Here is a 24,107-nt window from a genome sequence, read left to right as displayed (position 1 = left end):
TGAAGCAAGCATTGCATTTAAAGTCTAACTACTATGTGTTCCAGTGGTGGAAATCTCAATTGTAGTATAGTTTAATAAGCATCTGTACTCTTTTGCTTTATGTGAGTAATTTAGAATCAAAATGTTGAGGTTATTTTATTGTCTTTACTTTTTACCCTGGCAAACATATACAGCTATCTGAAGCAATTACCTCTATCAGCATTTGTTTTATCAAAATCCTCTGTGTTACAATAAAGCGAAAGCAGCCAGCACTGCAGCCAGCTATGACATGTAGGGCTTCCAGTGGAAAACAGGTAGAAAAACCATTTACCAAACAGATCTTTCTGGTCATTTTAATCTCACAACAGTTTTACATTAAATAAATTCATTTAAGAGGAGTGCAAAACAACAACAAAGAAACAGTACAGCTGGTCTGTTACAGGAATAGGTTTTTAGGTGTCTTGAACTTGTGTATATTAGTGAATACACAAAGATAATAAATATTTATATGAAAGATTTGTGAAATCAAGTACAGTGAGAAGTACAACAAGAATTACAATGAGAAGTATAGTATTTTGTACAAATGTGGATCATAATCTTCTTCATTCAGGGGCTGTCTTCATGGAGGTCCGGTCCATTACAAGGTATGCCCCTCTCTGCTAGGATGCTGTGAGATGCCTTCTCCCTCTTTAGGGTGGCTGCTAAAAGAAGGGTGGGAAGATGTTCTCCTGGGCCATGTGGGAAAAATGGAGCCTAAACAGGTTAGAAGTGATTAAAACCCTTGCATGTCCTCAGTTTGCATGTGAAAAATTGCATAGTCCAGAGTTCTGTTATTCTGTTTTATCCAGGAGCTCTCAGTGAAGATCTGCCCCTGATAATCATAGAGATAAGTTGTCAACAAGAGAAGATAGTAAGTGACTTGTAGTGATCGTACTTGGAGCCAGAACTGCAGCCTTCCACTTCAAACGGTAAATGTGAGAAATTTACTCTGAGGAGATCATGGTTAGTATGTAGTGAAGGAGATTTGTTTTTAAAATTTAGAAAAGGAAAATTTTATCCTAAGATTGTTACCTGTGGATTTTGTCATATGAGAAGATGAACTGTCACGATTACTAAGAGGAACCACATTTCAAATGATTAAGGTGAGGAACTACCTCTGCTGTTGTTATTATATCACGACTTCCCGGTGTTATCTCCTAAGTGTTCAGATTTTCCTCAGAATAGATATGTGTAATTTGTTATTCTATGTGGCTTTTCAGAAGATGTTTCAGTTTTTACAGTCTACATTTAAGGTATGTGCAGCAATCATGTCACTTAGAAATCTGTAATAAAAATATAATGCTTATCTAGAGCATGTGAGGTCTTTTATGAATCTGGATCTCCATTTTCAAGTTTCACAGAACCTGTAATAAATTTGCCTCAACAATTAAGCTGAAGGAATCAAGCTCTAGTGAGACTCTAGACAAGCTTCCTTGGCAGCTGGGATACTGTGAGCTATCTGATCTGTAGGGAAGGTTGACAAGCCACAGAAGGTAAGACCACTAGGCCTGCAGCCGTAGGGAGAATTTACTCTGTGAGAAACTGTGACAAGTGCTGGTCTTTTTCTGCCTGAATGAAGAAGTGTCTTTTTAATTTGCCTGGCAGGGAAAAATTATTTGGGCTGTCCTGGCAGAGGAATAAATACTCTCTTTAGATTCCTGTCCACCAGGAACTGACCAAATGCATCAAAGTAACTCAGTAACAAGCTAGTAGATGGTATTAACATTTAAATAGCTGTAAAAGTCACTTTAAAAAAATATCCTTCAAACTGCTTTTAGGTTAATTTCCCTGAAAGAGAAGTGTAGACAAAAGTCTTATTAAAACTGTCTCTCCTCCAATATTTTTTTCTCAATACTTAGGTGCAGCAAACTGAGTTCAAGACTAAACCACAAACATAAAATAAAAATTCTGTTATATTGGGCCCAGAGCCAGTCTCACAGATGCACTCATTACTGCCCATGTGAAAGCATTACAGTTCCACTACAGTTCTTGAATATGTGTTGGCAGCTGCACTTCAGGTTATTTTAAACCGTAATCTTCAAAAAGAATTTTCTGTTGAGACTTTGCTGTGCCTTTCTCCTGTAGACATTTTGTAGTACAAAAAAAAAAATCATCCGAACTCCTGTTAATAGCAGTATTGTTATTGTCACTTTCCTCTTATTTTTAACTCCAGAGGTAAATGATTCAGATATAAACATTTCATAGGAATACAAAGCTTTTACATGCTGATGCAAAGTTTCAGTCTAAGAACTTTATCTTGAAGAAATTTTGGAGTTGAGTATTTCCAGCTGCTTTATTTCTTTAAAAATGTATTTTACAAGAAACATAAAAATGCAGTTAGTTTACATTATGCTATTAATGTTTTTAGGTGGGAGTGACAGGAAGATTAACGTACTAAAGTAAAAACACCTAATTTGCAAGCATAACAACAACTTTTAGAGGCATGACTGAGGACCCTTAACTGTTGAACCACCAGGCTCCCAAAGATATAGGAACGGCAGGCAGTAAGCCTTCCCCTCAACGTTAGTATTTTCTTTTTCTGAATTGAGATGAAGACCAGAAAAAAAGCACCTAACACTTGCTGACTGCACGTACTTCGGTGTGATTTCATCCTGCTGGTTGGGGCTGCTTGTGGGGCACGGGTAGCTGGGAAGGCGGTAAGGGAGCTGCCCTGTCCCTTATTGCCTCGAATGAAACAGAAGGCCGCGGAAACATGAAAACCGAGCAGGCAGCTTTTGTGGGGCACTGCCCGGCTTTCAGCCCCGCCGAAGATACCCGAGAGGGGCGATCGCGCCGGAGCCCCGGCAGCGCTCTGCCACGCGGGGAAGCGACAGCCAGAGATTAGGCCCGGGGACAACCACGGCTCCGCCGTTCCCCGCCGCCGGCTCCCCCCGGTTTCCCCTCGGCCCCGGGTCCCGACACTTCAGCCCAGGGGCCGGGGCCGCGAGGAGCCGTTCCCGTTCCCGGCCCTTACGCGCAGCCAATCCAGCACCGAGCCGGCGCCTGGCGCACACGCCCCGCCCCAAGCTCTGCCGTCGCCGGGGTGGGCAGAACTTCTCCGGCGGCGGCGGCGTGGGGGAGCGGCTCCTTTGTCGGAGGGACGCGCCGGGGGCGGGCGCTGGGCGCGGGCCGGGCCCGCGGAGGTTGTGCAGGCTCCGGCCGGCGCCGCGCCCCTGCTCTCTCCTCCCGCCCTTCCCGGCCGCCGCGGGGCGGGGCGGCCGGCGCTCCGGCAGCGGCGGCGGCAGCAGCAGCAGCAGCAACAGCGAGCATGTCCTCGAGCAGGGCCAAGAAAGTGAAGATGGCCACCAAGTCCTGCCCGGAGTGCGACCAGCAGGTGAGGTGTCTGCTGGCCCCGCTCCCCGCGAGGGCCGGCCCCGCCGGGGCAGGGGAATTAGGGGCCGGGGGGTTAAAACGGCGTCCTCGTGAGCGGGAGGAGCGCTGGCCGCGCTGCCTCTGCCCATCCCGAGGCAGGGTGCGGAGCCCGCCCCGCCAGCCGGCGGCCCGCGGTCGGGGCCGGTTGGCCCTCACAGGCCGGTGGAGTGCCCCGCTCTGGGGAGCAGAGGGGCCGGCCGGCCACCTCAGCGAGGACAGGTGCCTCCTGCCGCTGGGGCCCTGGCTCAAGCGAGGGATGGGAAGGGGGGGCGGAACTGGGGGAGGTGGGCTTCGGCCCTCGTCGGCGGCTCGTGGCTGCCGGTGGGGTCCGTGTCCCTCGACTGCGGGACCCGCTCCCCTGGTGCTCGCCGCCCTGAGCCACCGTCCCTCCCTGGCAGCGCCTCGGCGAGGAGCGCCGCTGCCGACTCCGTTCTGGCTTGTCTCTGTACGGCACGATAGGGGTGTGCTGTCCCGCACTGACCTTTCGCCGAGGCGGGCGGAGTTCAGAGGCCGCTCGCAGCCGCCTTCCACCTCCCGGGGCGCCGGGCTGTGTGCCGTGTCCCGGCCGCCGGGCGGCTGCCCGCGTTAGCACGCACAGCCCTGCTTCCTGTTTTCTCTCCTCTCCGTGTCGGTTGTGGTTGCTTCTTGATACCCGCCGCTGCAGATTATGCGTTTGCAATAGCAATGCAAGAAGCTGTCGAATGAGCTGTTTGGTTTTGAGGGAGGAGGGGGGAAAAAAAAAAATTAAACTGTCTCCGTGCCGCTGTGAAGTAATGTTTATATGAAGTAAATAATTGTTGCCTTTGCAGTCTCTATTTGGAATGTGGATTAAATATCGTGTTCCTCTTGCAGGGTAGCGCAATATATTATGCCGAAGGATTTCTGTGCGACGTGCAGAATTGTTTATGTGCTAGTATTGTTTAGTAACTATGTAATTTATTAAAAATATAATGAACTTAGTAATTTATGCAATGCAGTTTGCCCTTTGGATGATTAATGTGCCTAAGGCTAGTCAGGAGAGTATTCACTTGTGGTGTTTTCTCATGGAGTAGCTTAGAAACAGCAAAATTGAGACCTTTGCTGCAATTTCTATCGTGTAGTCCAAACGTATATGCGAACTGTTGTTTATGTCTCACTGCAGCTTTCTAATGTGTGCAAAATGGAGTTACACTTAAACATTAACAACAGCTGATTTTCACTGTTAATATAATATGAGCTTGTCTTCATTTATGCATTTTACTGGTAATGATGTTACTATTAAAAATAGGCCAGTTTGTTACGGCAGTGCTCCTCTGCCGAACAATAGCACAGCACTGCAGAATGCCGCTGCTGTGGGGCTCAGGGTGGGGGGGGGAGGCTTTTGCGTTTAATCATGGGAAAGACGTTTCTGTTATTTGATCTTGAAACTTGGCTGCTATACACTATTTTAGCTATAGTTAAAAAAATAATCTCATGTCATTTTTCTTTACTTACAAAGATTTTTAAAAAGTCATCTTATTTCTTCTGACTTGCTTAGTTTTTTATAGTGTTTCTACTCATCCTGGAACAGTTTGGAATGTTAAGCTGGGGAGGGGGGCATACTTTCATGTTTTAAGCAATAGATGAACCAATGCAAATGCTCACATGTTAAGCACGTCACTGAAGTACTATTTCTGAGAAAAAAAATGTGTGCCAAGTTCTGGTTATTCACTTGGCGGAAGAAGAAATTAAAATGAGTGAGAAGTTGAATATGAGAGTGGTATTGGGTTGGGTTTGTGTTTTTTTTAATAATTTAGTGCATGTCAAACCACCAATAGGAAGAGCAAGTAAGCAAACATTATAAGCTTTTTAAGCTGATGCTGAATTTTTCACTTTGTTCTGCTTTTTAAAACTAAAACACGTGATATGCATATGTCAATGCAGATTTTCTGTTAGCAGCTCTTCTGCAGCTAACGTGGAATTAATGGGCTTGTGTGTCCTGCCCTGGCACAAGGATTGCTCACAGGACCTTCTTTTCCAGTGCCAAGTGTTTGAGAGAGGACAAGAAATTAGAACCTTGCCCTACTGCAGTACTAGCCAGCCCTCTGCAGAGTGTGGGGAAGTTCTTGTGTGACTCTTAAGTGGTTGTGTCTAGTTGTGTGCTAGCGTTGCTTAAATTCTTCCATAAACAAGGGCTTTGCATTTGTTTCTGATTTCTTAGCTGGAAGTGGCATGCATGGAAATATTTAGACAGCCACAAATATTGGAGCATAATATTGAGTAACACTTCTTTGGCTTTGGAACTTTTTTTGTTGTAATTTAGATTGATATGTAATTGACATTTCTTTTTTATTTAAAATAAAATCTAAGGTTTTTGATGAGATTTTCACAAGCAAAGCATGGACCTGTTAAACTAGCGAGCCTGAAGTACGTGCAGTCAATCAGAAGAAATAATTACCGCTTCTTAATTTAGCTTTCAGGTAAACTGGTATGAGAAACTCAATCTCTTTTTGCTTAGGAAAATGTTGAAGAGACTAAAATAGTGTGTGTAGGACTATGTTGCCATAATAATTATGTTACAGGGTGTTATCAATGCAGATCTTCAAAGGATAACTGATACCTTTCAATGAATAGTCCCTTTCCACCTAATCACCCCTCCAAAAAATGACATATACATCTACATGCCAAACCTCTAATAGGAGAGCAATATTGTTCTGTTAAGCACAGTGAAATTCATTGAAAAATATTGGATCTGCTCCAATCCCCTTGGGTGGTTTTCCCCAACCTTTTTTTAGGCTGAGCCTGGAAAGGTAATTATTAGAGACCCAGGTGTTCAAAAATGAGCTTAAATGGAACTCCTGTATCACCTAAACAGTACAGACAAACTATCTGCTAGATAGTGGGTTTTAGTACTCTTACACTGACATATGAACGAGGAGATAAGCGTGTACACAAGTCTGATAAATTCTGAGCTTTAGGGTTCACTAAAGCTTGATTAGAATTGTTTTTATTATGTCAGTGTCTCCATAAAGGGAATTTAAAAGTCTTTACTTATTTAAAACCTGTATCAAAACTCTATCTATAAGCTGTTCATAAGGTGAAGTACAGGAATTAAGATGTGCTACAGAAAGCAAAATGATTTGTTTATTCTGAGTAGCTGTTAAGTTCTCCTTTACAAATTCATGTACTAATTTGACAGTTTTTTTTCCCTAGTCAGTAGAACACTGGAACTTGGTTCTTCCACATGTCCGGTAGAATTGAGCAGGCAGTCATGGTTCTGTACTCCTGTTTGTTTCAGCAGACGTTGGCCAACTTGTAGAGACCTGTCTTAAAGAATTACATTTAAGTAATTACCTCCTGCTTTTTTTCCCTACGATCCTGCTTCAACATGACTTGACTTTAACGTATGTTATGTTAATCTCTTCCAGATAGCAAGTTTAAACTTGCTTTGATATGTGTTTTCAGTCTTAAACCTAATCAAAGCAATATGGCGTGTTCCTTATATTTTGAAAGATCTTGAAAGATCTTGGTTTTAAGTGAAGGTAATGAGGTTTGTAATTTATCAGCATCACTTCTTTCAATTGCTCAGAGTAAGATTTTTGTCATTTTTCATGTAAGTGTGGCGCTTCCAGACTTTCTCATCTTGTTTTAAATTGTCTTATGCTAGGGAAATGTACTGCTCCTGACTGCTTAGCTGTAGTGTCTCAAACTCTTCAGCCTGCAGTCAGCTTTTGACTAGCTGTGGTAGGTTATTTGCATTTTGAATTAACTAGGTCCTTCTGTAACCACCCGGCCTTGTCTACAGTCGGGTTGTAGAGTGTGGTACAAATGCATCTGTTCTGCTTTGGGCTCTATTGTGCCTCCTGTTTAAAGCTGCTCCTGCTCTCTAAAGGAGTTGTTCTCAAATGTTTCTGAAAGTGAATGTATTCAGAATGTACTGACAGTTTTAACTCATGATTTTTCTGTAATATTTTCTTTTGACCATAAATGAAGGAAGGAAAACAGGGAATGTCTGACTGATTTGACTGGGGATATTTGAGAGGTCTGAAGAGAAATTATATTTCTATTATAATTCACCCTTGCTTTAGTGCTCTCCATTTCCCCCTACCCCTTCCTGACAGTCTGGGGAAAAGGGTTTGTAGTACAAAGCGGTCACAACAGCTGTACGTTTCAAGCTTGCTTTCTAACAACTGCATAAAGAAAAGGCTTGGTGGGTGATTCACAGCAGAACCTGTTTCTACTGCATTTAAATACAATTGTATAATAGTGCATAGTTTGCCATAGTTTGCAGTACAGACTGAATTTGAAGAGCTATCTCTGAGGACAAAATGCGAGTTATTAGGGTTTTTTTCTTCATCGGACAGGAATTCTGTCATAATTTGACATGATTGAAATATTTGTCTTTTGTTTTCCCAGGTTCCTGTTGCATGTAAATCATGTCCCTGTGGCTACATATTTATTAGTCGAAAACTCTTGCATGCTAAACGTGCTGAGAGATCACCACCCATCACAGGTAATACTTACACAAATGGGCAGAAGGGCACAATAGTTCTTTCTCTTTATTACTTGGAGGCAAAGGATAGAGTATTTTATTTCTCTGTGTAAACTGACCGTTGTCAGTTCACTTTACCTTGAATTTGTGCATGGTAGACTTTTAATATGTTAATTTTTCTTGAATTTTGAAGGGGTAAAAAGCGGGCGTTTTCAGTCTTACTTCCTTTGTACTTGTGATGTTGTATTTATTCTTTGTGTACTCTAGCAGCATGTATTGGTTGCTATGCAAAATAACTCTTTGCAGAAAGCTTTCTGTTAATCCTATTTTGAAGCGAAATGTCTAGAGGTGCCAAAGGGATCAGATTTCAGAGTACATGCTGATTGAAGCTGGGTTTTCTGAAAGTAAAAATCCTCTCTTTTTGAAGAAGTTATGCTGAGTTGTATTTTTTCATGAACACCTGAATGGCACTTTGTATAAAATTGGTCATATGTTTAGTCTAAAACCAGGTGGATCTTAAGTCTCTCTGCATGGTTCAATTAAAAAAATAGTGTATTTTTTTGTGTCTAACTTGTGTGTCTTTGTTGATGGGCACAGTAAGAAGTTGGTTGAATATGCATTCTGGCATGATTCACGTTCTCCTTGTGTTCATGTTTATCATTTTCTCCAGTCCTAGTAGGAATTAGTCAGAACAAGCACCTGTCAGGGAAGATGTTTAGAAAAAAAAATCTGATTTATAATGTCTACTTTTTAAAATAATCTAGCAGACCTACAAAATGGAAACTAAGTATTTGATATTTTATATCACTATCTTGAAGGATACTTGTAGTTTACTAGCTTGTAGGAATTGTATGACATTATGCTAGATAATTTTCAAGGTGGAGGAGATTAAGCAATGTCTGTGGTGCTGTTTGGAAGTGTTGGTCAATATTCTTTCCCCCTCCCTGATTGTTTTATTTGAAAGTTGATAAAGTAGTTGCCAAATGAAGCTGAAGGCTGTAATCTGGTAGAGCAAAGCTCTTGTATAATTCAGCTTTGTACTCAGGGAATGCCCCAGGGGAGGAAGAACGCCATGCATGAATATATACTGAGGGCCACTCTGCTGAAAAGCAGCTTTACAGGAAAGGACCTGGGGTGCCAGTGAACAGCAGGTTGAACATCAGCCAGCAATGTGTCCTTGTAGCAAAGGCAGCTAATGGTATTCTGGGCTGTGTTAGGCAAAGTATTACCAGCAGGTTGAGGTGATCCTTCCCCTCTACTTGGTGCTAGTGAGGCCACACCTGCAGTACTGTGTCCAGTTTGGGGCTCCCTGGTACAAGAGAGACACGGACATACTGGAGAGAGTCCAGTTGAAGGGCCATGAAGATGAAGAAGGGACTGGAGCATCTCTCCTCTGAGGAGAGTTTGAGAGAGCTGGGACTGTTCAGCCTGGAGAAGAGAAGGCTCAGGTTTATCTTATCAATATATAGAAATACCTGAAGAAGGGGTGTAAAGAAGATGGAGCTAGGCTCTTTTCAGTGCTGCCCAGTGCCAGGACAAGAGGCAATGGGCACAAACTGAAGCACAGGAGGTTCCCTCTGAACATCAGGAAATGCGTTTTTACTGTGAAGTTGACCGAGCACTGGCACATGTTGCCCAGAGAAGTTGTGCAGTCTCCATCCTTGGAGATACTCAAAAGCCATCTGGATGTGGTCCTGGGCAGCCAGCTCTTGGTGGCCCTGCTTGAGCAGGGGAGTTGGACGGGTTGGTCTCTAGAGGTCCTTTGCTACCGCTACCTTTTTGCGATACTGTGAAATACAGCTTTGGTATTAACGTTAGTTAATGTTACCCTGCTCTCCAGTTTGTACCCTGTGTCCATACAAGATTAATGGCACAACTGCAGCAAAAGGAAACCAGTTCCCCACGAAGATACAGTGGGAGACTGTGTATGTCTGTATCGTGTTCATAAGGTCACTGCAACTTCTTTTAGAAAACATTGCTCCAGTATTTTCAACAATATAGCTACTGCAGAATGGTGCTGCAGCCATGCAAATGTGCAACTAGTCTGTTGAATAGTGTGCTGTGGTGACTGTACTATTTTCAGTACCCAAGCTTGTTAATCCATGCTTAACTTACAGGTGAAACTCATGTAGATACTCTCTTTTTTTTTTAACTCTGGTGTGTAGGAAAACAATACACTTGTTCACCATTAAGTGTTATGAGGCCTTGTTGTAGACTAGATTTGGTGGGACATCTATGCTGTGTAATGTGGCTTTTACTGACAGCATTGTTTACTCAGCATCTCGATTTGTGTGAGCAGCGGGAATGATTTCATTGTTAGTGACAAAAGAAGATGAAGTATTTTGCTGTTTGCCTATATGATAAACTGTTTTTTGGCTAGTGGAAACAGCAATGGGCTGTCTTGATGGCTGTGATCTGTACAGTTTTTTCCGTGGGAAACTGAACTTTTTGTATAGTAGCAAATGTCTCATGTTGCAGAATGCATTTGAAGTAATTAAAGGCTTGATCCTTGTAATCAAGAAGTGAAGTGTCATTCTGGATCTGACACCTTAATTTCTGTATGGATGCTGTGCAGATGTAGTGCTGTAAAGGTATAGACATCTAACTGCTTTTGCTAAGAGATTTAAAGAAAAAAGGTGATTGGGTGGGGTAAGCACTAAGAGTAAATTAAGAACAAAGATGAAAACAACCCTGGATCATACCATCTCTATTTATTTGTACAGAAAACAAGAGTGAGGCCAAAAGGAGACGGACAGAAAGAGTTAAGCGAGAGAAGATAAATTCTGCAGTAAATAAAGACTTAGAAAACCGAAAAAGATCCAGGTCTAACAGCCATTCAGATCATAGCAGACGAGGAAGAGGAAGACCTAAGAGTGCCTCAGCCAAAAAGCACGAGGAAGAAAGAGGTATGAGAACTGGAGAAATATGTTCATTGAGTTTTCTTCTTGTATGAAGACTTTTTTTATATCAATAAACCTTTATACCATTTAAATAACTAGACTAGTTCGGCCAATAGCCGGTATCTTAATACAGGGAAGGGACTGTTTCACATCTGTAGAGACCTCTGTGTTTGTTTCAGTGTTTGATTGGAACTAACTACAAAGAACTAAGTCTGTATTTTTAGCCACCAGATCAGGTTTCAGCAAGTAGGTTGAACTGTAGTGCTTAGTAGGTTTTTAGGTTTGGTTTTGTTTAAATTTTTTTGAGGTACCACTGTTCTATATTACAAGGACAAACAATGTAATGATGCCTTTTATCAGAGAGTGATTAGGATAATTGAATTGCTTAAAAAGTTCATTGAAACCTTTTGGAGGGCCAAAGTAAAAAGGGCATCTTGAGTCACTGCTATGACCTGAATTTTTGTCCCATGTTTCTACAGAATAATAGTCTAGAGGAGAGAATGCCTCCTTGCTTATTAAGGTTCCTTGGCGACCTGCTGCTCTTAATCTTTATACAGTAGATTGTTACATGCACTAAAGTAATTTTGGAGCCCTTCAAGTATATGACTATCACTTAAGATTCCTATTTTTTTAAAAGCCTATTGACACTGCATTTGCTATCTATGGTTTTGGAGATACTAATTTTAGGCCTGAATAATTAATCCAAAACTTAGCATAGGCTTAAAAAGGCTGGAAGGCAGATAGGAGAGGAAGAACAAGACTTCATATAAATATTCAGAAGATCTTGTTCTTAAACCTACTGAAACCATCAAGTGTACCTTGTGGCATAACTCAGGAATGCAATTGTTTTTTCCCCCACCTTATTTGTTAACAAATTTGGGTGTTAATCCATGTTGCAAAGTGAGTACCTTTAACTTCTAATTTTTCAAAACTAATTTTGTTTTCTCTGCTGTTTAGTGTAAACCTGTTCATTCTTAAAGTTTCTTTCCTATGAGAAAAAGTATAAATCGGGATTTTTGTTGTTGTTTTATTGCTTTGGCTGGGGAAAGAGGAGGTGGAATTTGATTTCTGTATGTTTTCTGGATGGCAATTGCTTTAATAGGAATACACTTATAATATCTAATCTCTCCACTGTTGCATATGGCTTCACAGAATACAGAACTTCCCTATTTGTTATTGACCCAAGCTAGACTTTGTCCAGCACCTGTAAGATCATTTCTGGGCATTTTACTGTCAGTCTAGTTCTCACACACCTTTGGTTTGAAAATTCCTGCAATCCTGTTGAGTTGCCCTGTAAAAGTAAATCTTCTTTTCTGTCCCCTGATAAAGGGGAATGCAATCAAAAGAAAATGTTCATTATCTTAATGCATGTTTTATAGTATCCACAAAGCGAGAATTTGAAAGCATGAGGGATATTTAGAGGACATGTTTTCCTATCTGAAACTAGTCTGAATGTTTTTAACTTCCTGCCACATACTCTGAAGCGTGACAAAATGCCAGTGCTCTGAGGTAGAAAACTAGAAATATGGATGTAGTGCAATCTTTGCATAAGAGTGCGTGTGTGGTGTGTTGTTTTCTTGGTGTTTGGTGGTGTTTGTTGTTGTTGTGGTTGTGTGTTTTGTTTTGTTTTTTAAATTGAATCTCACTTGAGAAGATTGCCTTCACCTTCTTGTCCTGTCCTACCATCCCCTTTACTTCTTGGTACTGTGACTACTCTTCCTTGACCTCTTCTGCAGAGCTGGTACAGAGCTTGGGTTCACACCCATTAGTAATTATGTTTGCTCCTCAGCAGTACAACACACCTTATTGGTTAAGTGTAAGTAGGCTTAGGATATTTTCTTACTTCTGACTTATTTCTGGTCATGTCAGACTACGATGTGTGTAGACCACTGTAGCGATTATGGGGGAGATTTAAAAAAGCAGACAAAAAGTTGATATATATGGCTGTCATGGCTATAAAAATAAATTCAGAAGAGAACCCATCATTTTGTAAATAATTACTATAAAACAAGTTAACATAGACTTCTCCCTTTTCAAGTGGCTTATAAAATTTGCTAACTACTATGTGTGGAATAATTAGTGGGGAATTTTAGAAATATTCTTCCTTTACCAAACCTGCTGCTTGATAGTGTTGTTTGTGTAAAGGCATATTAAGCAACTTTAATTCTTCTACTCCAATTACGGCGATTTTTGTGTGACTCATTGCTAGTCCTTGTATCAGTTTGCATAGTGTTGAAAGTCAGCTCCAGAGTGCAAGACATTAACTTAGTGTTAGACTTGAAGTGTATTGTTTCCTTGCCTATTGTATATTTCTAGGATATTTTGGGTACACGTTACTTGCCACTAGAGATTATGCTATTCTTCTTTCTCCCAAAAGACTTGAAAAGAAGCCACTGCTTGCAAAGCTGTTAAACATTTGGTGCTTCTTAAGCTTCTGCAATGCCTAATGCATTTGTAGATGAAAAACAGGAGGACAGAGAACACCTGAATTATAATAGCATGCAAGAACAGATAATCTATCCATTTGAAGACTACCCAGCTGTGCAAATTTTTTTAGGAAGGGACACCCATGACATCTGTAGCTTTGCTTCCTTGCTTGTGTCATGCTCTTTTCATACATAGTGTCCTCATTCCCAGTTGTGTCTGTGCCTTTGACTAGTTCTTTTGTGTCCTTCGTGACTGGTTCACATTAGAGAAAAGAGCTGCAGGATTCAACAGCAATTAAAAAGAATAGGAGAAGCAAAAGGGCATTTTAAAATAAGCTATTTTTCCTGCAGACTTATTAAGAAGGAATGGAGGGGGAGAAAGGAGGAAGCTGATGTAGATTGAGGGGATATGGCAGAGTGCTGGGACCCAGAGAATATTCCTATCATGTTTCAGAGCCTTGTGATGACCCTGGAAAATAGGAACTTCTCACTGTAGGCTTGGCTTGTCAAAATTGTCACTTAATTTCTTTGTCAGAAACGCTACAATATGTTTTGAAAATAGAAACTTCATAATAATCTGATTCTGATTTTTGTGGTGGTATGTTTTTTATTTTACTATGTGGGACTGTGATACACAGCTAGACAGGTTCCCAATCTGCCTTGTTATCTAGGTAACAACCTTGATTATATTAAAACAAACAAAAAACCCTTCGTATGCTGGAGGAAGTGGTATTGGTTATTCTGTTCCTGAAAGAGGTTACCATCAAGTGAGACTCAGTAAAATTGGCCTGGAGTCTTACTAAAGCATACTTGATACTTAACAAGGGGCGAATCTTTAAAGATACATACATTTCAGTATCCTGAAAAAACTTAAGCTGAATTAAATTTCTTTACCCAAGTTTTCCTCTTCCAGTAATGTCCGACTGTATTACTCGTACATTTGCTTGCCCAATATGCACATTTGAAATAGTTTACTATCTTGGATAGTGAATCTCAGCACTTTGGACTTTGAATCCATACAAAATTTGTGAGAGGGGAGGGCCCGTATTCGATTTATACATAGATTACGATTTTAAGGGTTGTGGGTCTAGTGGGTTGCAGATCTGGGGAGGTGAGACATGCTACAGAAAGACTGAGTATTTTCACCTAAATAGCCTCTTAGCTGTATGTCAAAAGACTTAGTATTTTTAACATGTTACAAAAATGGTATTGTGAGTCTGTAAGACGGTCTTTTGCTAATAATAGAGAAGTGAGTCAAAACTACTTTCAGATAAGACTGTGAAGCGGAAAATTTTAATAGTGTCTGTAGAAACCACGGTATCCTATGAGTAGTGTATGATAAAATGTCAGGCAGGTGCAAGCTTTTCACTAGTTACTGATGAGAACTGGAATTGTCTTAAGAATGCATAAAGCTTGCAAATCTGTGTTAATCCCTGACACTGTTTGGTATCAAGATTTCAGTTCTTTAAAGCTGAAGTCTGTCAGAACAAGCCAGTACTTTGGGAGGACAGTGGTGAAGGGAAACTTGAGAAAGTTGTTTTGCTAAGAAGTCTACAATCTGTTAACAGTAACTGGGCAGGGGGGGGAGTATTTTTAATTTTGCTGGGTGCTGACATATTCAGGTGGTGGCTGGATTTGTTTGGATCAGGAAGTATAAAAAAAGGGGAGGGGTTTACAAGCAAAAATAGGAAAGGTTAATGTGGAATGGCCAGTGTATGTAGTCTGTGCTCAGAACAACTCCCAGCATTGTTCATTTGTAAATGGTGGGAGGGAGGAAGTGGAGCAACCCAGACTGAGCGTACATATAGAAACTGATTTGTCTTAAACTACAGGGTAGGACTTGCAGTGAAACTCAGTTTCTTAGCTTTCATTTGAAACTCCGTACACTAGAGAATATTGTCTTGTGTAGCCAGGAAGCCAGCAGAAATCACATTCCAAATATCAAACATGCTTTGATTTGTCTTACTTTGCTAATCAGGTTTCTTGTTTTTAATTTGAAAACTGATGCATCTTTGTGTGTCCAGGCTCCTCATTAAGCAATTTTACTTGCAGGGAAAGGCGAGCTTGTGTATGATTTAAGTTGTCTAGAAGTCTTTTAAGTAGAGGGGTTTGTTGCTGTGTGTCTCTATATCAATATTAACTCAGAACGCAGTGCTAAAGGATTTTTCAGTTTCTCCCACTAGTTGTTTAACACAAGCGCTTGATTTCACAAGGAAGGCAGTCTGGAATGGTGTGTGTAACTGTAACACAGATAGACAATCAGATGTGAAGCCAAATCTAAAAATGTTGTTATGAATGTGGACCCATTGAAGGAATAACCTTGTGAGTAGGCAGAGATACGAGATGCTGGGATCCTTTTTCCACGTGGGGCTTCCCATTGTTTTCTAATGCTGCTTTGTCTTTCACATATGCATTGCTGATTTAGGTGTCTTGGTGGAGCAGTCTGCCAGAGCATGCTGTGGGCAAAAAACGCATGCATATGTGTGTCTGTGTGTTAATGAGATGGGTCTGTCAAGGGAGTGTTGTGTCATGATTGTGAGTTCATCCAGGCCACCGTGCAACTTGGATTAGAGTTGGAGTTCCACAGTTAGACACCAGCCTTAAAGCTCTATGTGGATTCCTCTCTTTGTGTCTACAAGCCTGGTCTTCTGCTGACAAAGCTGGTGGTTGTTGTTGTTTTTTATTTTTTAATGAGTTGTGTCAGCTACCCATGGCTAGCTAAACTGGGATATAAATAGTCATGGTCTGGATTAAGTGGTATTTATGAAATCATACTGTTCTATGATTTTTGTCATATGCTGTGGTGTAACTTAGTGTACTTGAGCACTGCAGTATGGAAGCTTCTTGATGGCTTGCTGTTGTGTGTCTGTAGCATTGAAACAAGCCAACATCAGCAAAGGGAATTCAGGGGCTTTCACTTGCTTACTGAGATGTTAGCATTGTTCTATATCTGCGACAAGATTGAAAATCTGCAGTATAGAAAGTCCAGAAATGTTCATGGTGACAAATTTGGAACCAGACTTCTGCCACGTATCTGCCCTTTGATCTTGGGCACTGTAATTAAACTCTTGGGTTTCTGTTACTTAGATGTAAAATAGGGGGACAAATGTCCTATTTAATAAGGATGTTGTAAAATAACTTTGTTTTCTAGGATGGGAGGTGTTTACGTAAAAGCAAAAAAACCCACCAACCACCAACAAAACGCAAAAAAAAACCCCCTACAAAACCAAAACTGGAGGAACACTTGAATACTTGTTTGTGTCAGAAATCAATATAATGTTAATGACTCATTCTTTCTTCATCGTTAAAGAACAGAAATTCAGTCATGCTTTTGGATGACTGATTCTGTGACTCCTTTAGTGCCTTTGTGTGCCTCCATTCCTTCCTCCTCTCTCTCAATTCCTCCCTGCATAGGAGTTAATTGTCTAACTTCTTTTCAATTCCAGTACTCTATTCTACATAATTTATTAACTGCTATGTAACTTGCATTAACTTTGAATAATGGGAAAAGCTTCTAATAGTGACTTTTTTTTCTTCTACAGAGAAACAAGAAAAAGAAGTTGACATGTATGCTAACCTTTCAGATGAAAAGGCCTTCGTATTTTCAGTGGCCTTGGCGGAAATAAACAGAAAAATTATCAATCAAAGACTTATTCTGTAACTTGTAAGCACAATCTGATGCATTTATATGCAGAATGGCTAGTGTGTTTCCAAGGTGTCGTGGACTCTCGGAAAGTGTGTTGTCTGCACCATCAAGGACTATAGTATTTCCTGTTAAAATTCTGATGCTGTTCTTGGAAATCGAATTCTGTCTCTGCAAGTCAGAAAGTGTTCATGAGATTGTGCTATGAAAAAATCAGAAAGCAGATATGTTTTACGCCTTGAAGACAAATGCTAGACAAATGCACAGAGAGACTGCACCCATTCCACAGCACTTCTTTTAAATTTGCTGCCAGAAATGCAATATTTTAAATATTTTCAGAAGTAAATGATTTTCATTTAAAATTATATATTTCAGATTTTTCAGCTATATTGCAGTTTATGTATGTACAGTTGACATAACTTTTTAATAAATTGATATTCCAATATTTTATTGAACTGGGAATTAAGTACGTTTGTGATCTTAGGGTATATTGGCTTTAATCCTCTTAGAAATCTGGTATTCATCCTAGGGATGTCTTTAGATTTGCATTTTTTTTAATAGGTTGTAATACTATTCTGACAGGAAGAAAATGAAAGCAGTTTCATTTGGGGGGATTATTCTGTTTGACAATTTCATATTGTTTATGAATTCTCTCTAGAAAATTATTCCCTGTTACATAGAGTTGTGTTTTAAAAATCACATATGCTTTTTTTGGGGTCAGAATCCTGAAGTTTGAGAGCTAAGCACTTGTTTTGTAACAACTACTTGTGGGGTGTCTGCCTTGTCCAGCCGGTAAGTACGTCTCCCATACTCTTTCTTGGCCCATCATTTACTGGAGAGGGAGAGAAGCAGGCATCAGAGATGGAGGTCTGCAGCTAGCATCTTCTTACTGGTATTTTCAAAAGATGAGGAGGATATGCCAGTTTTACCACCATTTTTTGTCTTTTAAAAGTGTAATTCTTAGCAGTATTGTCTTTGAACTGTTGACTGTAAATACCAAAGCAAAAGTCTACCTGAGTGTGCAAAAATGAGCTGTCTTGATAGAAACAGGTTTGGGGAAGACATTCAATGAAATAGTCTTTGTTAAAGTTGTATAGTGCAATTTGAGCCATAACTCTTACTTTAGTAAATATACAGGGTTTTTTTCTTAGAAGGAGAAAAAAAAAAAGCTCAAGCCCTGTAAAATCCGGAGGAAGGAGGTGTAGGAGGTAATTGCATTCATAAAGTCTGGCATGCTGTTTTTTTGTCACATTTCACTCTCCTAAGAAGGGAAATGCAACTAAATGTCTTTAGTTTTTCTTTAGTATTACTCATGCTTTTCAGTATCACATTACTTTAATAGTGAGAATTACCTAATGGGATTCTGCTACAGAACTGATTTCTGGGTGGAAGCAGAGATTTTTATTAATAAAGATAGACTATCAAATACTGACTATTCATTAGTTATTCGTTAAAGGAAGAAGCTATGATAGTTTTGAGTCAAGCCACAAGGGAATGATCAGATGCAAACTTTGTCAGCAGAAGCAGGAAACATGGAAAGTGATTTTTAATTCTTGACTCCTAAGGAGTCATGGGGTCCTCACTGAGCGAGAGGGATGGGTGTGGAAATGCACGTAAACCACTAATATACATTTGTCTTTATTCCAGTAAATGAGGAATTGCGAACATGAGACCTACTTCCCTACATCATGTAGACTTCTGCTTTCCAGAACTAGCCTGTCACAGATACCAGTAGTAAGGACAGATGAGTAACTCTTAAGGATAGAGTATATGTTTGCATGGTAAGTTATTAAAGTCAGAATGACAAAAGGGAAGTTCTAATTTTGAAAACTTAAGATATGGTCAGGCTTGTGTTGCCTCTGTCACTAGAATGAGATCTGCTGTGTTAAGAAGACACAAAGGAAACTACTAAAGCAGCCTGTTTGGCAGTCTAACCTGCGTTCCTGCAGGTATCTATTTCTTTCTGCTCCTGTACATGGAATTAGTTATCTTCAGAGGACTGGAGTCAAATGTTGTTAGATGTGACAAAATTTAACTTACGCTTTTTACACTTAGATTGGTGCCTTCTTTGATAAGTACTGAAAAATACATTCATACCTCTCAAAAGCGCAAGACTGTTTTTTCTCCTTCATTGATGGAAACTCTCTTGAAACAGTGGTTGAGTTCTATTTCTGTACTTCTTCCCTTTGTCTTCCCTAGGTCTCTGCTGTCAGCTCTTTCCCACTTGTGGTCTTGCTATTTTTCTTCCCCCGCTGGCTTCCAGTTTCTTTGAGAAAGCTGTGATGGAAGCAGGTGGCCTTGAAAATATTCTAGGGAGAGAGTGGTTCTCTGCTAGGGGATCTTGCAAAGCAAGAGTCCTGGCTTTCTCTTCTCACCAACCAGAAACAAACCGTTCTTTCCTATATGTATGGGACACTTCAGTGTCTTCCAAAAGCCCTCATAACTCTGTGGCTGTGGTATGCTAAGACATAGATTTCTTTGAACATATTCAGTGACTGAACTAGAAAGTGTCTGTATCATATGAAATGGGCGTCAACATGATGGCAGCTCAAGAGCTCTTTCTTTTTGTGTTAGCGATGATCAATGGATGAAACACTGTGGCAAATCATTGTAGATTACAGTTGTAAAATATATTGAATCTCTGTCTATGAAACTAAAAAAAAGCCAGTGACAGCTAAATGATGAGAGCATAAAATTCTATGTACTGCAGCTCTGACTTACTTGGAAACTGCCTAGTTTCCAAGAAGCAAGAATAAATGTGTAACACTTCAGGAAGTTGCTTATGCAAAATTTTTTTTGTGACTCTCTTGTTCCAGTATAAGATTTTAGGCCCTGCCTTTGAATGTCTTTGTGGTTCAGTCTCAAATTTGTTTCACTGCGTTTTGTAGCATGAGACCTCACATGGAAAAATAGTTGTCTTTCAGAAAGTGAATTAGGCTGCAGGTTTTTTAATTAACTTGAAAGAAGATCAAGTACATCACCACCACAAAAATACCACTCTACCTCTATACTGTTACTATATGTGCATGGTAACTTACCTGACTAGAAAAACTTGATGTTGTGAACTGAATAGTTTTGGATTGTACTGGAGAACTGCCTGTTTGTAAACCACCATCTAGCAAGCTCTGCTGTCACCTCTTTCCTCTTTTTCTCTGAAGAACTATGCTTCCAGTGTTTATAGCTCTATGTAACAGCATGTCAGGCCATCAAGCAGGTTCACAGTTCAAATTCTGGCCTGAGATTTCTCTGCATTTACTGTGTTCTGCTACTAGATGGCAGCCTTATTCTAAAGAGTTGCTTTCTATTCAGGCATTCTTACTATCGATACTAGGAAGAGCATAGTATTCAGTTTTGGTGAAAGTACACTGAAAGGTTATTTTTCATTAGAACATTACTCATTCATACCTGACTTGGGAGCTTAAAATCCTGCTAATGGCTGTTATTGGCTATCTGCGCTGAAAGTAGATGGGTTCATCAGTTGCGTAGAATGTTAGCTCTTGACCTGTAAAAATTGGTAAAGATGAATTTGTCAAGGCCAAAGAACTCTGAACTTTCAGTTAGCAATTTAATAAAAAATGGTTTAAGGAAACTCTTCTTCATATATGTAAGTTTTCTTTGGTCAAATTTTACAAACATCTCTGATTTTTGTGTTATTTTCACTCTAAATACTGTTATGATTGATTAAAAACCATTGGAAATGGGGCAAGGTATTGGGAATACTTTGCAGATTATCGTCACCCTGTGGTTGGGCAGCAGGATTTGTAGAGAGGGAGACTAGACTTGAGATATTTGTTTCAAATATCAGGTCCTAAACAAGGTCTTTGGGTTGGGTTTACTTAGTGCTTTTCTTTTTTTTGAGTTTTTCTAGGGGTTTTTTTTTTTTAAGAGTGAAACAATGATTCATGTAGGCTACTAGCAGCACTGTGTCTGTTCCTTGTATCTTGGACTGTACTGTCAAGGATGCTTAGTATTCTGTTGCCTAACAGGACATGGTGCTTGACTCTTGTTCTTGAAGATAGTGATAACCTTTAAGGTACTGATAACCTGGGATTAAACAATGTAACCAGAAAGCTGTCTTAAACCACAGTTTAGCTTAAGCCTTTTTGAGTTGCTGTTCTCCAGAACACGATTCCTCTGTGTGCATGAACATGTGCAGGTATTACTGGTGTCCTGTTTTGTATCTCTGGGTGCATCTGTGCAAGTGGTTTTGTTTGGATTAGGAGTGTGTGTTTGAAGCAAATCTCATGATAGTCTGTACTTCCAGTGCTTGTGTTTGCAACATGGAATGGTCTTGGGGAGCAGGAAGTAGATTTCTTTTACAAAAAATTGACCTTGAAGATGTCCTTCAACTGTTAGTGGGTGTTTGGTCTGCAGGATCAGGACTACCTGTAGCAGATGTTGGGCTCTCAGTACCAATTGTTTCACTCTACAGACTTCCTGTTGTGTCTCTCTCCTTGCTTATTATGAAAATACAGCAGAGCAAATGTTAACAAGTTTAACCAACACTTTCAGGTGAGTCTAAAAGCAATTTATCCTTCAAAGTATTAAGAATGTTATCAGTGTTTTGTAGTAGGCTTCCTACATTTTTATTTCACTGTGGATTCTGGCAAATAACCTCTAGCGAATCTACCTGTAGCATTTCAAGATGTTGCTTTCCCCAATTATTTGCCTATTCTTTTTGGAGGTTGCCACTTCGGTAGCAGTGGTGGTAGGACAGCTCTCATAAGTAGTAGAATGATTTTTTTTTTTTTCCCTCTTGTTTAGACTGTCACTTTCAAAACTCACTAGTAGTTACAGAATTCTAAGTCTGGCTACCCCAAAGTTGTATCTGATTAAGCAGTTTTTCTGTTGAGATGAAGATGGTCAATTTTTCTGCGTTGATCAGACATTGCAGAAATACCCTATGTGATTTCAGTAGATACTGTGAATTGATAATGAACCAAAAGTAGCTGTAAATCAATGTATAAGAATGCTTTTTTTTTTTTTCTCTCTTACTTTAGAAAGGGTTGCCTATAGCTGCTAGCCGTTGATTGGGATGTGCAATCTAAGGAAAAAGCAAGAAATTGGTTAGGAAGAAGGCAGTGGAAATGGATAAATCTGTGTATTTCTTTTTTTTTCTCCAGAAGAAAACCTAAACCTGCTTTCACCAAAGTTGTTTAATTTCAAGCTCAAAACATGGTTCTTAGGAATCATTTGGCGTCATCATGCAGCTTATCCCCCAGGAAAAAGTCAGGTACTCTTCCCTCATTTTTCCTCCCACCCCCACAATCTGCTTTTCTTGGTGCTTTTTAGCTTTGTACATAGAAACTGAACTTCATCTTACGAAGGTTAGTTTACTACCTTTGGTCTTCTACTGTGCATTATTTCTCTCAGTCATAACTTAGTCTTTAATTTTGTCATAAGGGTTAAGATATAAATACTGTTTTTGATCCTGGACAGTGTTGAAGACCATGAAACGCTATTAAGAACACTGAGTGTTCCAGATACCAGGAGTACAACCACTAATAGTCTGATGATTTTCCAAGTCTCAGTGGTTTTTACTTTGTCTTGGAATAAAGAACTTTTGAATATTTTATTGACAATATCTTGCTAATAAAGAAAAATCTTTGGATTGACATCTGCGTTGCTTTATTTGGAGAAGTTGTGGAGCAGGGGGTGTGTGTGTGTACATGCACACGTGAGCACACGTAATGAGGTGCATGGTTGGAGTCTGCCACGTAGGTGGTCTGAGGCCAAGGTCCTGATCCTCAACAACAGCAAACTGGTGTTTCGTCTAAGGTTGCCTGGATCAAGAGGTGAACCAGGAGTTCTGTTTTTCAGCAAAATGAACAAATGATACTGAGTCCTAACACTGATTTTACTGGCACTGCGTGGTAGTCTGTAACGTATTTGAAAGTAATGTTTATTGATGGAGTTTACTTCTTTGGCAAATAAATTAAAATAATAGTGAGGTATTAAAGGACGTTTTTATTTAAGTAAAGGGATAGTTTATTAACAGCATAGTTCATGAATCTTTAAATCTAGTGCTGTCATAACATGCATAAGAGGTGCACTGGGTATTAAATCTATCTTGTGAAACCACACAGAGTGTCCTAAAGGTAGGACAGATTTTGTCTTGAACATAAGGCAGAAGTCAGAGAAAAGGTATGACTGTAAGAAACTCTTGAAAAGAATAGCTGTTATTTTGCATGAGACTGTCAGCTGGAGGACTTTATTAAAACTCTGAAATGTTGTGTAACCTCAAATGAATGAAGTTAGAAATGCAAGGTTCACTTTTTTTTTTTAATTCTCTAAGGAACCTATGTTACTGTAGAATGAGGTTAAGGTATAACTGCTTTTTACTTTAGCTTTCTGAAACAGTGGAGGATGATGATACTTCCTGTCATCTTGAAAAAGTAACAAGTATCTGTTCTTTAAGTCAGAGCAATTCCAAAGAATGAAAAACAATACAATAAGTTATGAGATACTGAAAACATTGAGATATATCAGGTCTTGGCCAGGTACTGATTCAGAGCCTGATCCTGTAGTTTTACCTCTTAATTGTCTTGAAAAAGAAAAAACTAAATAAAAAACTTAAATATATAAAAATTGTACAAGTAGACTTCCTTGCCAAACTGAGTGGGCAAACTTATCCTAAGATTTGAAGATGAGCATTAGAATTTACTCTTAGGATTTTTTTAGTGACAGGTCTTGACATCCAGTGAAAAGTTTTGAAGAAGATACTTCTAAAACAAACTCTGAATTTAACTGAACGTTTAAAATGATGGAATGTCTTTCTAACATTTACATAGAGGAGTCTTTTGAACATAGTACCCCAGAGCAGTGAAAAATGGGCTGAATGGAAATTGAGAAAGAAGCATAATTTAGTTAAATACTAATAGCTTCATTCTGAAGGATAGCCTAACTGTCCTGATAGGGGAGAAAGTGTCCCACAGTGTGTAGGATTACTCATGTGTCTAGTCACTTCTCAGTGTATTTCTCTTTCATTGTTGCTCATGCCCGTTTTAAAAAGATCTGAGAGTCTCATCCAAAATATTTAGCTTCCATTTCTCCATGCTGACCAAATTATGAACTTGGCAACTTGTGTGATGTTGCTTACAACATTTGCAGTGCTATCTACTGGCACACAGTTACTTAGCAACAGTGAAGCTCACATTTACGTACAGCTCATACGTGTGCATCTAAATGTAGTTCTGGAAAAAAAAAAGGTTAAAGGAGTACAGAGTTTGGAAGAGGAATAATAATTTATACTGTTCAGCAATTTTGATTTTGAGGCTGAAGGCAACAGTGCATAGGAA

The 24,107-nt window shown here is 39.8% G+C and overlaps 1 protein-coding gene across 2 annotated transcripts; it reads left to right on the top strand.

Annotated features, from left to right (window-relative positions):
- The first annotated feature begins 601 nt into the window (after positions 1 to 601).
- C13H16orf87 (chromosome 13 C16orf87 homolog) lies at positions 602 to 22,397 on the top strand. 2 transcript variants are annotated; one of them, XM_054840824.1, is made up of 4 exons: positions 602 to 740; positions 828 to 3,352; positions 7,765 to 7,861; positions 16,709 to 22,397. In XM_054840824.1, the coding sequence occupies exons 2-4, from the start codon at positions 3,287 to 3,289 to the stop codon at positions 16,825 to 16,827; spliced, it is 282 nt and encodes a 93-aa protein (XP_054696799.1). In that variant the 5' UTR covers positions 602 to 740; positions 828 to 3,286; the 3' UTR covers positions 16,828 to 22,397. The 2 variants fall into 2 exon arrangements, with proteins under 2 accessions (XP_054696799.1, XP_054696798.1); XM_054840823.1 differs by lacking the exon at positions 602 to 740 and adding an exon at positions 10,564 to 10,746 and having other exon boundaries at positions 3,066 to 3,352; positions 16,709 to 20,393.
- Positions 22,398 to 24,107: the final 1,710 nt, after the last annotated feature.

The sequence above is a fragment of the Grus americana genome, chromosome 13, assembly GCF_028858705.1.
Source record: "Grus americana isolate bGruAme1 chromosome 13, bGruAme1.mat, whole genome shotgun sequence".
Lineage (NCBI taxonomy): Eukaryota > Metazoa > Chordata > Aves > Gruiformes > Gruidae > Grus > Grus americana.
This window is presented reverse-complemented; position numbering and strand designations above follow the sequence as displayed.